Genomic DNA, 12563 nt, shown 5'->3' with positions numbered 1-12563 from the left:
TCTATTTGTTGACAACATGATCTTATATATAGAAATCCCTAAAAACTGTTAGAACTCAGAAGAAAATACAGTAAAGTTGCAGGATACAAAATCAACACACCAAAATCAGTAGTGCTTCTATACACCAACAACACATTATCCAAAAATGAAATCAAGAAAATAATACAATTTACACTAACTACAAAAGAAATAAACTACTTAGGAATAAATTTAACCAAAGAGGTGAAAGATCTGTATACTTAAAACTATAAAACTTTGATGAAATAAATTGAAGAAAACACAATAAACGAAAAGATATTAGTGTTCATGAATTGAAAGAATTAATATTGCTAAAATGCCCATACCACCCAAAGCAATCTATAGGTTCAGTGCAATACCTATCAAAATTCCAATGTCATTTTTCATAGAAATAGAAAAAACAGTCCTAAAATTCATGTGGAACTATAAAACTCGCAAATAGCCAAGGCAATATTCAGCAGAAAGAACAAAGCTGGAGGCCTCATACTACCTGATTTCAAACTATATTACAGGTTGGGTACAGTGGCTCATACTTGTAATCCCAGCACTTTGGGAGGCTGAGGCGGGCAGATTGCTTGAGCTCAGGAGTTTGAGACCAGCTTGTGCCCAGGAGTTCAAGACCAACATGGCAAAACCCCATCTCTACAAGAAAGTAAAAAATTAGCCGGGCATAGTAATCTCAGCTACTTGGCAGGCTGAGGCAAGAGGATTGCTTGAAGCCAGGTAGTAGAGGTTGCAGTAAGCCATGATTGTGCCACTGCACTCCAGCCTGGGTAACAGAACAAGATCCTGTCTATATATATATATAACAGAACTATAGTAATTAAAACAACATGGGACTGGCATTAGACACACAGACCAAATGGAACCACATAGAGAGCCTAAAAACAAACCCACACATTTACAGCACATTGATTTTTCTTTTTCTGTTGCCCAGTCTGGAGTGCAGTGGTGCAATCATAGCTCACTGCAGCCTCAACTTCCTGGGCTCAAGCAATCCTCCCACCTCAGTCTTCCAAGTAGCTGGAACCATAGGTGCACACCATCACACTCAGCTAATTTTTTAAATTTTTTGTAGCAATTGGGTCTTGTCATGTTGCCCAGGCTGGTCTCAAACTCCTGGGCTTAAGCAATGCTTCTGCCTTGGCCTCCCAAAATGCTGGGATTTAGGTGTCAGACACCACCCCTGGCCTATAGTCAGTTGATGTTTTGACAAAGGATGAGAATGACATTGAGAAAAGGACAGTCCCTTCAACAAAACAGTATTGAGAAAATTGGATATCCACGTGCAAGAAGAATGAAAGTGGACCCTTACCTAACACTACATTAAAAAATCAACTCCAAGGCCGGGCGCGGTGGCTCACGCCTGTAATCCCAGCACTTTGGGAGGCCGAGGCAGGCGGATCACAAGGTCAGGAGATCGAGACCACGGTGAAACCCCGTCTCTACTAAAAATATAAAAAATTAGCCGGGCGCGGTTGTGGGCGCCTGTAGTCCCAGCTACTCGGGAGGCTGAGGCAGGAGAATGGCGTGAACCCGGGAGGCGGAGCTTGCAGTGAGCTGAGATCGCGCCACTGCACTCCAGCCTGGGCTGGGCGACAGAGCGAGACTCCGTCTCAAAAAAAAAAAAAAAAAAAAAAATCAACTCCAAATGGATTAAAGACTTAAAGACAAGACCTGAAATTGTAAAACTACTAGAAGAACACCACATAGCGAAAAACTACATGATGTTGATCTGGACAACAATTTTTTCAATTTGACATGAAAATTTCAGGGAACAAAAACAAACATACACAAAAGGGATGGGATTACATCAAACTAAAAAACTTCTGCACAGCAAAAGAAACAATTAACAGAGTGAAGAGGCAACCTATGGATTGGGAGAAAATATCTGTAAGCTACACATCTGATAAGGGATTACTATCCAAAATATATAAGGATCTCAACTCAATAGCAAGAACATAACCCAATTAAAAAGTGGGCAAAGGGCCTGAATAGACATTTCTCAAAAGAAGACATACAAATGGACAACAGATATATGAAAAAAAAAAAAAAAGCTCAACATCATGAATCGTTATGGAAATGCACATTAAAACCACAATGAGATATCACCTCACACCTGTCAAAATGACTATTATCAAAAAGATGAAAGATAAGGGTAGCTCAAACTTGTAATCCCAGCAGTTTGGGAGGCTGAGGTGGGAAGATTGCTTGAGATCAGGAGTTCTAGATCAGCCTGGGCAACACAGCAAGACCCTGTATGTACAAAAAAAATTTTTTTTGTTTTAATTAGTTGGGTGTGCATCTGTGGTTGTAGCTTCTCAGGAGGCTGAGGTGGGAGGATTCCTTAAGCCCAGGAGGTCAAGGCTGCAATGAGCTATGTTCACATTACTGCACTCCAGCCTTGGTGACAGAGCAACACCCTATCTCAACAAACCAAAAATATGAAAGATAATGTGTTGGCAAGGTTGTGGAGAAAAGGGAAACCTTGTACACTGTTGTTTGGAATATAAATTAGTACAGCAATTATGGAAAACTGTGTGGAGTTTCCCCAACAAAGTGAAAATAGAACTACCATATGATCCAGCAATCTTACTTCTGGATATACATCCAAAGGATTTGAAGTCAGGATGTGATATACACCATGGTGTGTAAAAATGTGGTATATATACACAATAGAATACTATTTAGCCTTAAAAAGGAGGGAAATTCTGTCATTTGCAACAACATTGGTGAACCTGGAGGACATTACGCTAAGTGAAAAAAAGCCTGGCACAGAAAAACAAATACTACATCTTCTCACTTAAATGTGGAATCTAAAACAATTGAACACATGTAAGCATAGAGCAAAATGCTGGTTACCAGAGACTGAGGGGTAGGGAGGCAATGGCCAAAGGTGCAATGTTTCAGTTAGACAGGAAGAATAAGTATTTGAGATGATGGATATGTTAGTTACCTCAATTCAGTCATTTCATATCATGTATCATAGCATCACTTTGTACCCATAAGTATATGCACTTATAATTTGTCAATATTCAATAGTATAAATATAAATTTTAAAAAACTTTCTGACATCACAATATCCAAGAGAAATAAGAATATATGTCCTACCAGAAACTTGTACATAAATATTCATAGCAGCATTATTCATAATAACTAAAAAGTGAAAACAACCCACTCTCCATCACCTGATGAATGGACAAACAAAATGTGTTTTATCCAAACATTGGAATATTATTCAGCCATAAAAGACATAAAGTATTAATACTTACTATATAATGAACCTTGAAAACATGATAATAAAGAAGGCAGACATAAAAGGCCACATGATTCCATTTATATGAAACATCCAGAATAAGGAAATCCATAAAGACAGAAAGTATATTAGTGATGCCAAGGATTGGGGGAGGAATAAATGGGGAGTAGACTGCTCCCGGGTATGGGCTTTTCTGGGGGCTGATGAAAATGTTCTGGAATTAGATAGTGGTGATGGTTGCATAACTGTGTGAGTACATTAGAAAGCACTGAATTGAACCAACTAAAAGGGAAAACTTTATAGTATGTGAGTTAATTCTCAACAAAGCTGTTATTTTAAAAATAAATTTTCTGCAATATCTCCAAAATATACGTAACAAAAGAAAGAAGCAAGGTGAAGATAGTATGTCTAGTACCACATGTGTAAAACTAGATAGACAGATATAGATAGTCTATAAATAGATATAGATAGATTATAGAGAGAGAGAGTGAGAGGGCAACCAGCTTTTCATTCTATACCCTTTTATGTTTTTCATTGTTTGTACTATGTGGAGGTATTATATCTATTATATACATATTCTTTCTAGGATCATAGAGCTAATGATTTATCACTATAACTTTTCACATTCATCCTTTCTTTCCTTTTAGGAAACAACAATTAGTGACATCCTTGAATCTGAAGTAGTGAATGAAATACTGCCTTTATCAAACTCCAGGTTAGTAAAGTTAAGACAAGTAAAGTCAAGTCTATCTGAGATGGACTCTCAGCCACGCCTGAGAGTCATGGCTGCCTAACTAGTCCTGGATTGCTGGCTTCAGAAGGCATAGCATTCTGGGGTCATTTTCTCTACATGAATTATTTGAGTCTTCTTCCAATTCCTCCCCTTGCCACTCCTTCACCCCTAAACCCCACAGAATCCTGACTTAAGGTAGGAAATAAAATATGAACATAGGTTTAAGGTAAATTTTATTTGGCTTTCTTTGTGTAAGAGTTGCAAAAAATTGAAATTCTATTAATGCCTATATCCCTGTAACCCCAAACTGCTACCAAGAAACTCTTGTCTACGTGATGTCCTCACATATGGCCTTTCTTAGTTTTTCAGGAAAAGGTTTGGTAGAGTCATTTGTAAGTCTTCAAGAGACTGACGACATTAAGTCAAAAGAAGCAATGGCAAGTTCAAAGTCCCCTGAAAAGTCCCCTGAGAATCTTGTGTGTTCACAGAATTCTGAGGCTGGATACATAAATGTGACTTCTCTGAAAGAGACACACGGTATACAAGAACAAGACCAAAAGTCAGAACTATAAAATCACTGGTGCCTAAAGCTATACTGAACAAAACTGCTAACTTAAAGCCTGGACAAAAGGTGGACCATGACATTGAGAAGAGTTACCACAGATCCCAAATGGATATCAGCCAAGAGTCTTCAAAATTGCTGATAAATTCATTAAAGCAATTCTAAAAATGGATTTCTCAAGTTTGTTTGATATCCTCAGATGCCTTGTATTGGCCAAAATATTTACTTTAGTTCAATGATTTATTTAGGTTTCTCTTCAACAGAGCACATGTATGGTTAATTAAGCATTCTTTCCTATTATCGTGGGTTTCTTTTATGATTTATTTTTTAAGAGTAAAAACAATACAGTCACATTAAAGCAAATTTTGTTTTTAAAAAAACCCTCCTAGGATGGGCGCAGTGGTTTACACCTGTAATCCCAGCACTTTGGGAGGCCGAAGCAGGCGGATCACGAGGTCAGGAGATCAAGACCATTCTGGTCAACACAGTGAAACCCCGTCTGTACTAAAAATACAAAAAAATTAGCCAGGCGTGGTGGTGGGTGCCTGTAGTCCCAGCTACTCGGGAGGCTGAGGCAGGAGACTGGGTGAACCTGGGAGGCAGAGCTTGCAGTGAGCCGAGATAGCACCACTGCACTCCAGCCTGGGAAACAGAGCAAGACTCCATCTCAAAAAAAAACAAAAACAAAAACCCTCCTATAATACCACAAGCTTTTTTTTTTTTTTTTTTGAGATGGAGTCTCACTCTGTCACCCAGGCTGAAGTGCAGTGGCATGATCTCCGCTCACTGCAACCTCCGCCTCTCAGGTTTAACCAATTCTCCTGCCTCAGCCTCCCAAGTAGCTGGAATTATAGGCACCCGCCACCACGCCCAGCTAATTTTTGTATTTTTAGTAGAGACGAGGTTTCACCATATTGGCCAGGCTGGTCTCGAACTCCTGAACTCAGGTGATCTACCTGCCTTGGCCTCCCGAAGTGCTGGGATTACACCAATACCACAATCTTAACTATTTTTATTTTACAATTATTCCCTTTTGGTCCTCATTCAAGTGCATATATTCTAAATTGTTATTATTATAATATTGTATATTCATTTTCACAGTTTGATTTTTAATTTACTGTATATACCATGGAAACATTTTCAATAGCCATATGATATTCAATCATGTTGATGTTCTATAATTATTTTTATGGGAAAAGTTTTAAATGTTTAATGAAGAAGATTTAGAGCAATACATTATTTAAAAGTGGACAGGAGGTTGGTCACGGTGGCTCACACCTGTAATCCCAGCACTTTGGGATGCCAAGGTGGGCAGATCACGTGAGGTCAGGAGTTCGAGACCAGCTTGGCCAACATGGGGAAACCCCATCTCTAACAAAACTACAAAAACAATTAGCCAGATGTGGTGGTACGTGCGCTTCTAGTCCCAGCTACTGGGGAGGCTGAGGCAGGAGAATCACTTGAACCTGAGAGGCAGAGGTTGCAGTGAGCGGAGATTGCACCACTGCACTCCAGCCTGGGTGACAGAGCAAGAATTCATCTCAAAAAAATAATAATAAAATAAAATAAAAGTGGATAGGAAAATACCAAGAGCTTTTCCTGGAGGAGGGAGTATGAGAAGAGAGTTCACATAAACCCCATTACATAGAAACTACCCCTAAATATTTCCAAATAGGAGTACAAAGTAGGTGAACAGTCTCCAACTCATCTTTAGTGTAGTGGGACTGCTTCTTCAGAAAAGATCAGCCACACTCACATCCATGTCACCAGTCAGGGTGGGACAGCACTGCTCAGTATCTCTGAGGATGTGGATGTTCTGTAAATTACATGTTCTCATGTTCTCTTGTTTGGCATTTATGTTGTTTTTACTTTTTTTTTTTTTTTTTTTTTTGAGACAGGGTCTCACTCTCTCACCCAGGCTGGAATGCAGTAGTGTGACTGAGCAGCCTCAGCCTCCCATGCTTAAGTGATCCTCCCTCCTCAGCCTCTTCCAAGTACAGGCACATGCTACCATGCCTGGCTCATTTTTGAACTTTTTGTAAAGACAAGGTCTCACTCTGTTGCTCAAGCTGGTCTCAAATTTCTGGGCTCAAGTGATTCTCCCACCTCAGCCTCCTAAGGTGATAGGATTATAGGCATGAGCCTCTATGGTTTTACTTTTTTGCTAATTAAGATTATGCTGTGTTGAAGGTCTTTGTGCATGTAGTTCTTCTTTTGAATTATTCCAGAAAACAAATTCACACGATTGGACTGAGTCAAAGGATATAAATGTTAATATTGCTCTAGGACATCACTTCCTTGCTTTACAAAAGGGTTCTGCCTGGCCAGTTGCAGTGGCTCACACCGGTAATCCCAGCATTTTAGGAGGCCAAGGTGGGCGGATCACTTGAGGCCAGGAGTTCAAGACCAGCCAGGCCAACATGGCAAAACCCTGTCTCTACTAAAAATACAAAAATTAGCTGCGTGTGGTGGTGCATACCTGTAGTCCCTGCTATGCAGGAGGCTGAGGCATGAGAATTGCCTGAATCCAAGAGGTGGAGGTTGCAGTGAGCTGAGACCACTCCACTGTACTCCAGCCTTGGCAAAAAGTGAGACTCTGTCTCAAAAAAAAATAAATAATAATAATAATAAATAATAACATAAATAAAAAAGTGTGTCAACATACTGTTTTCATAGTCAAGTTACTCAACCTCCTTGAGCCTCAATTTCTTGATTCATAAAATGGGAACAATAATAGTTATCTATCCCACAGGGTTGTGAGGACCAAATGAAACGAAGCATGTAAAGTATTTAGCACTTAGTAACTGCTTAATAAATAAATGCTAGCTATCATCATTTATTTTCACTAGTAGTTTATCAATGTACTATTTTTTTCACAACCTCATCAACATTGGGTATTATCAATTTTAAATATTTATTCTAAAACAGTTGGTATAAAATTATACTGAAGCATGACTGCTGCTGTTCCTTTTCTCCCTCTTCCCCTTTCTTCTTTTTCATTTGGAGGAGACCAAGAGGAGAGGATCAGTAACCAGGAATAAAAATGACCCTTTAAATTGAGACACACTGGATTTTTATATGTAATTCTTGCTTCCTCCGACGACAGAGCTAGAAAAGATGATCAAAGGACCTAGGAAATAATAACTATTATATTAAATGCATGCTGTTATAGCTAATGAGTCTTGCCCAAGTTCCCCTTCTTTCACTAAATTCATTGAATCTATTATATTTACCTACTATGTGCTATTCAGTAGGAGACATTGCAGCTACAGCTGTGAACAGGACTGAGAGAGTCTCTACTTTCATGGAGTTTATATGCTATTAGGGAGGAAGATGTATGTGTGTGTGGCAGGAAATGAGGTGCAGACACATACCATACAAATGTGAAATGGGGGGTGGCATGAAGAAAACAAACCAGTGATCTGAGTGACCAAGGGCTACTTTAGATTAGGTCTAATGTTGCCTCTGAGGAGGTAACATCTGAGGTGAGCCCTGAACTACAAGGAGCATTACTTCCCACACACATAGCCCAACCAAACCCCACCATCACCCCGCCAACCCACATTAAGATCTGGAAGGAATATTTCAGACAGAAGAAACAGCTATTACAAGGCCTTAAAGAAAGGAGGGATCTCAGTGACCTGAAGGAGCAGACAGGTCAGAGCACAGTAACTAAGGGCAAGTGGTACAAGATGAGGTCAGGTAGGTAATAGCCAGATTAATGCACTGGAGGGCTTCCTATGTACAGAATTGGATTTTATTCTAAATATAGGAAGCCAGGAGTTATTTTAAAAATAAATAGGAATCACAAGAGGTATTTTAAAAATAAAAAATAAAAAACTCTAGTTACTCTGTGGGAAACGAATTGGAAATGACCAAACTGGGAGCTTGTGGCAGAACGGAAACATAATCTATTGTCCTGACTTAGAGGAAGGGACAAATATTTACTTAGCAAGCCTTTACGTGCCAAGCTGTTCTAAACGCTGAGGATGAACAAACCAGAGTTCCTGCCTTCACGGTGTTCACAGACTAGCGGGCAGAAGACAGACACAGCACGTGTGGCGGTGTAGAGGGCTTGGTTGCAAGAGCCGATAAGGAGGACCCTGGCGACTGCCTAGTCCAAAAGCCCTAGCTAGAGCAAGATCAACTTGTACTGCCCTTAGTACAGCCACGTGAGTGGGGTGACCATCGACCTTAACCAAAAAGATGTCAAGGCTTTCCTCCTCCTCACTCCCGCGTCCCCCGTCTCAGGGAGAGTCTCCCAGCTAGACCCCAGCAGCCTCAGCACACACGGCACGGGGCGACAGCTTCCGGGGGCGGGGCCCGGTCTCTCTCGGCGTCCACCGCGCCTGCTCCCCGGACGAAACCCGCGGACAGGGCTTTAGGTTCGCCGGAATCCCACGCTCCCGACTTCTGCTTCCGGGTCGGAGCCATGGCGGTGGCAAATTCAAGTCCTGTTAACCCCGTGGTGTTCTTTGATGTCAGCATTGGCGGTCAGGTGAGATCCAGGACGCTACCCACACCTGCGCCGAAGGGAAACTGCTCGGGGCTAGCTAGGCAGGCAGAACTCACCCAGAGAGAGCGGACTCGGGAAGCCAGCCAGAAAGCGAAATTGCACCCGAACCTACCGACCTGCAGGGCGGGGAGAAATGAGGAGAAGTCTCCCCAATCCTAGCGCCCCGCTTCTGGAGGAACTGGGCGGTTAGACCAGAGAGGCGGAGGTGGGTGATACCGAGCGGCAGGGTGGTGGGTCAGCCCATCCTGCCCCCAGCTCCGTGAAGCCCTCATGGTCTTGGACTGGGCCTTCTGACAGTCTCCCGCTGATTGCAGGAAGTTGGCCGCATGAAGATCGAGCTCTTTGCAGACGTTGTGCCTAAGACGGCCGAGAACTTTAGGTAAGGACGTGCTCCAGTTCCGCTGGATTAGCTGAGGCAGAAGTCGGGCTCTAGTCAGCCGCCTGAATAGCCTGTCTACCTCTGTCCGTCCGCTCACTGCTCTTGAGACCTGATTCCTCCGTGCATTGCTCTGTCTGGTTGCCGTTTGGATTGTTCCCGTGTTAATTTACGTTGTTAGTCTGTACGTCTCCGTGTTTGGACGTCTGGCTGGCCGATTGGTGGACTTGCTGGCTCCATTGTTTATTCTTTCCCGTCTTTAGAGGCGGTCACGACTGTGATGTCATAGTGATTGAATTGTTCACTTTTTGTCCCTTTCAGGCAGTTCTGCACCGGAGAATTCAGGTCAGTTTCAGATGTGTTTGACTTCTTTGCCTGCTCCAGAAGGGTGTTCTGGGGCTGCGGTGAGGGTATCGGTGAACCAGCTGCTGGCCTTGAATGATTGCTGGTGACAGTGATAGAAGGTAATGCCCCAAGGGTCTGTCCCTAGTTTATTTGCCTTCTTTATGTCTGTCAACCATCTTTAGGAGAGTCCTTTTGGCTCCAGTGCATGGTAAACTGGAAAGGCCTTGTGCTACCTGCTATCACTCCAAGTCTCTTTCTTTTTGTTATAGAAAAGATGGGGTTCCAATAGGATACAAAGGAAGCACCTTCCACAGGTAAGGCTTTTGGCAAGCCATCCTAGAGTCTTTCAGAAATATTTCCTGGGGGATTAGGCTCTTTAGAGGAAAATAAAACCAGAGGTAATTCTTACATTTCTTGAGAAGAAATGTTTTTGTGGACTCAATAACTGAAGATTTATTAAATATTCTAACTCTACTTATACTCTCCCAGTTCTTATGTCTTTAAAACAGAAACTACTCATCTTTACAATATCCTGTCTTTTTCATGCACTTGTTTGTGCAAATGCAGATTTTTAAAGAAGTACACTTGTAATCCTAAAGTGCATATAATATATCCTGCTGGTTGCTATTTATAACTAATTCCTAAAATGATCATATATGATTGTCCAAGGATAATCATATTTCCTGGGGAGTGGAGTATGGCAACACTTAGTCTCATTTCAATATAGAATCTTTCTCATGGCCTCACTGTGGTTAGTAACAATGTTAGCACATAATGATATCACAGCTTTAGAACTGTGGGTCTCTAATCCCCAGTAAGACTCCTGTGAAGTGGTATGTGTGATCTGCATTCTACAGAGGAGGAAACTGAGGATAACAAAGGTTAAGGACCCTCCCTAGGGGTAATAGCTAACAATTGTTAAGCCCTTACATGTGTAGCAGTACCTTTCACATAAATTCTCTGTAGTTCTTTCCCCCAAATTTACATCAAATCCTTGATCTGCCTTTTGCTTTGGCAAGTAATGTGGTCATTCTTCCTGCAGGCTTTCAGCCCCTTCTTCTTGTTACTGTTCAGGTACCAGATCATGCACTTGATCAACTCTAACATGCCCTAATTTATAACTAAAATCCTTTTTTATGGTTAATTATCCTTTCAGCTTAATCATTCCAGGAAAAGAATAATCTTCTTTTTTTGTTGTTTTGGTTTTTGGTTTTTGGTTTTTTTTTGAGACAGAGTCCCGCTCTATCACCCAGACTAGAGTGCAGTGGCATGATCTTGGCTCACTGCAACCTCCGCCTTCTGGGTTCAAGCAATTCTTTTGCCTCAGCCTCCCAAGTAGCCGGGAATACAGGCATGTGCCACCACGACTGGCTAATTTTTGTATTTTTAGTAGAGATGGGGTTTTGCCATGTTGGCCAGGCTGGTCTCAAACTCCTGGCCTCATGTGATCTGCCTGCCTCGGCCTCCCAAACTGCTGGGATTACAGGCGTGAGTTACCGCACCCAGCTAAGAATGGTGATTTTTTTTTTTTTTTTTGAGACGGAGTCTCACGCTGTTGCCCAGGCTGGAGTGCAGTGGCGCGATCTCGGCTCACTGCAAGCTCCGCCTCCTGGGTTCACGCCATTCTCCTGCCTCAGCCTCCTGAGTAGCTGGGACTACAGGCGCCCGCCACCGTGCCCGGCTAATTTTTTGTATTTTTAGTAGAGACGGGGTTTCACCGTGGTCTCGATCTCCTGACCTTGTGATCCGCCCACCTCGGCCTCCCAAAGTGCTGGGATTACAGGCTTGAGCCACCGTGCCCGGCCAAGAATGGTGATTTTATAATAGCCAAAGTTATAGTGTATTTTGAAATCAATGTTAATCTAATACAATAATAACAAAGTCTCCATAAAATCTTCTCTCAGTATTCTTTGCTCTCTGTTTCAGGGTCATAAAGGATTTCATGATTCAGGGTGGAGATTTTGTTAATGTAAGTACTATTCCTTTTCTATCAAAGACCTGTAGTTTTAGTTTTTATTATTGTTGCAATTGCTGTTTTTACTACAGAGACCCAGTCTTAAGGCTTGAGAACAATAGCCAGGTTTGATGGGGGTGTTGGAGAGAATGGTGATGGGGAAGTTCTTGAAAGTGGCTAGGTACAACTGACTGTAGATAACAGACTTTAGCACTTTGATTGAGGCATTAACTTCCATGGTCCAAATCTCAGCCTTTTTGAGCCAGAAATTGGACTTTTTAAGAATACCCTGTAGATAATCTATGATAGGTTCACACTAATTGGTCATATGAAACTTAGTCAGAAATCAGCTGTGGTTTGTTTTTGTTTTTGTTTTTTTCTGAATGGAGGTAAATCTCCTTCTAGTGGACTAAATGCCTGTCTCATTTTCTCTTTTACTTCTGGTGTCACAGTGCCTGGAAAGCTGAGTTTTTCATAAGAAGTTGATTTGTGGGCAAGGAATCAGAGCGAGATAGGTAGATAGTTCTGGAGGAATTTTGCGCTATGCACTGGGAGGGCCCAGTGAAATAGTTCTTTTTTGCTAACCATAACTTTCTTGTAAGTAGACTGTTTTTTTCCCCCAAATGAAGCCTCCCTCCCCACCCCAACCTTGGAGGGTGTGGGATAAACTACAGTTTTTCTTTCTTAAACCTGCTTTCGTCCTTACCCACCCACTTCTGTGCATGGTCTTTCTTTACTCTTATTAATATCATTTGGTTAGTTGTGTTGCTATTTTCTTGGATCTGGGAGACATTTGTTCTCTT

At 41.7% G+C, this 12563-nt stretch overlaps 2 protein-coding genes across 28 annotated transcripts in view; both read left to right on the top strand.

Moving 5' to 3' along the window:
- The window catches only part of LOC105494842 (coiled-coil domain containing 30), a 196325-nt gene extending 186519 nt beyond the window's left edge, over positions 1 to 9806 (top strand). For 19 of the 20 annotated variants that reach the window (XM_071094870.1, XM_071094867.1, XM_071094863.1 and 16 more), the window contains 2 exons: positions 3922 to 3989; positions 4369 to 9806. In XM_071094870.1, coding sequence (XP_070950971.1) covers positions 3922 to 3989; positions 4369 to 4579 — 279 coding nt within the window. In that variant the 3' untranslated portion in view covers positions 4580 to 9806. The remainder of the gene's footprint in view (positions 1 to 3921; positions 3990 to 4368) is intronic. The other variant, XM_071094878.1, reaches the window with a different exon arrangement.
- Positions 8936 to 12563, top strand: part of LOC105494848 (peptidylprolyl isomerase H) — a 24523-nt gene continuing 20895 nt past the window's right edge. For 7 of the 8 annotated variants that reach the window (XM_011763746.2, XM_011763747.3, XM_011763741.2 and 4 more), the window contains exons 1-5: positions 8936 to 9067; positions 9400 to 9464; positions 9783 to 9806; positions 10076 to 10120; positions 11733 to 11775. In XM_011763746.2, coding sequence (XP_011762048.1) covers positions 9002 to 9067; positions 9400 to 9464; positions 9783 to 9806; positions 10076 to 10120; positions 11733 to 11775 — 243 coding nt within the window. In that variant the 5' untranslated portion in view covers positions 8936 to 9001. Of the gene's footprint in view, positions 9068 to 9399; positions 9465 to 9782; positions 9926 to 10075; positions 10121 to 11732; positions 11776 to 12563 lie in introns of all 8 variants that reach the window. The other variant, XM_024796957.2, reaches the window with a different exon arrangement.

This window comes from Macaca nemestrina, chromosome 1 (assembly GCF_043159975.1).
Source record: "Macaca nemestrina isolate mMacNem1 chromosome 1, mMacNem.hap1, whole genome shotgun sequence".
Classification (NCBI taxonomy): Eukaryota; Metazoa; Chordata; class Mammalia; order Primates; family Cercopithecidae; genus Macaca; species Macaca nemestrina.
The sequence above is the reverse complement of the archived record's forward strand: the minus strand, read 5'-3'. Positions and strand labels throughout refer to the sequence as shown.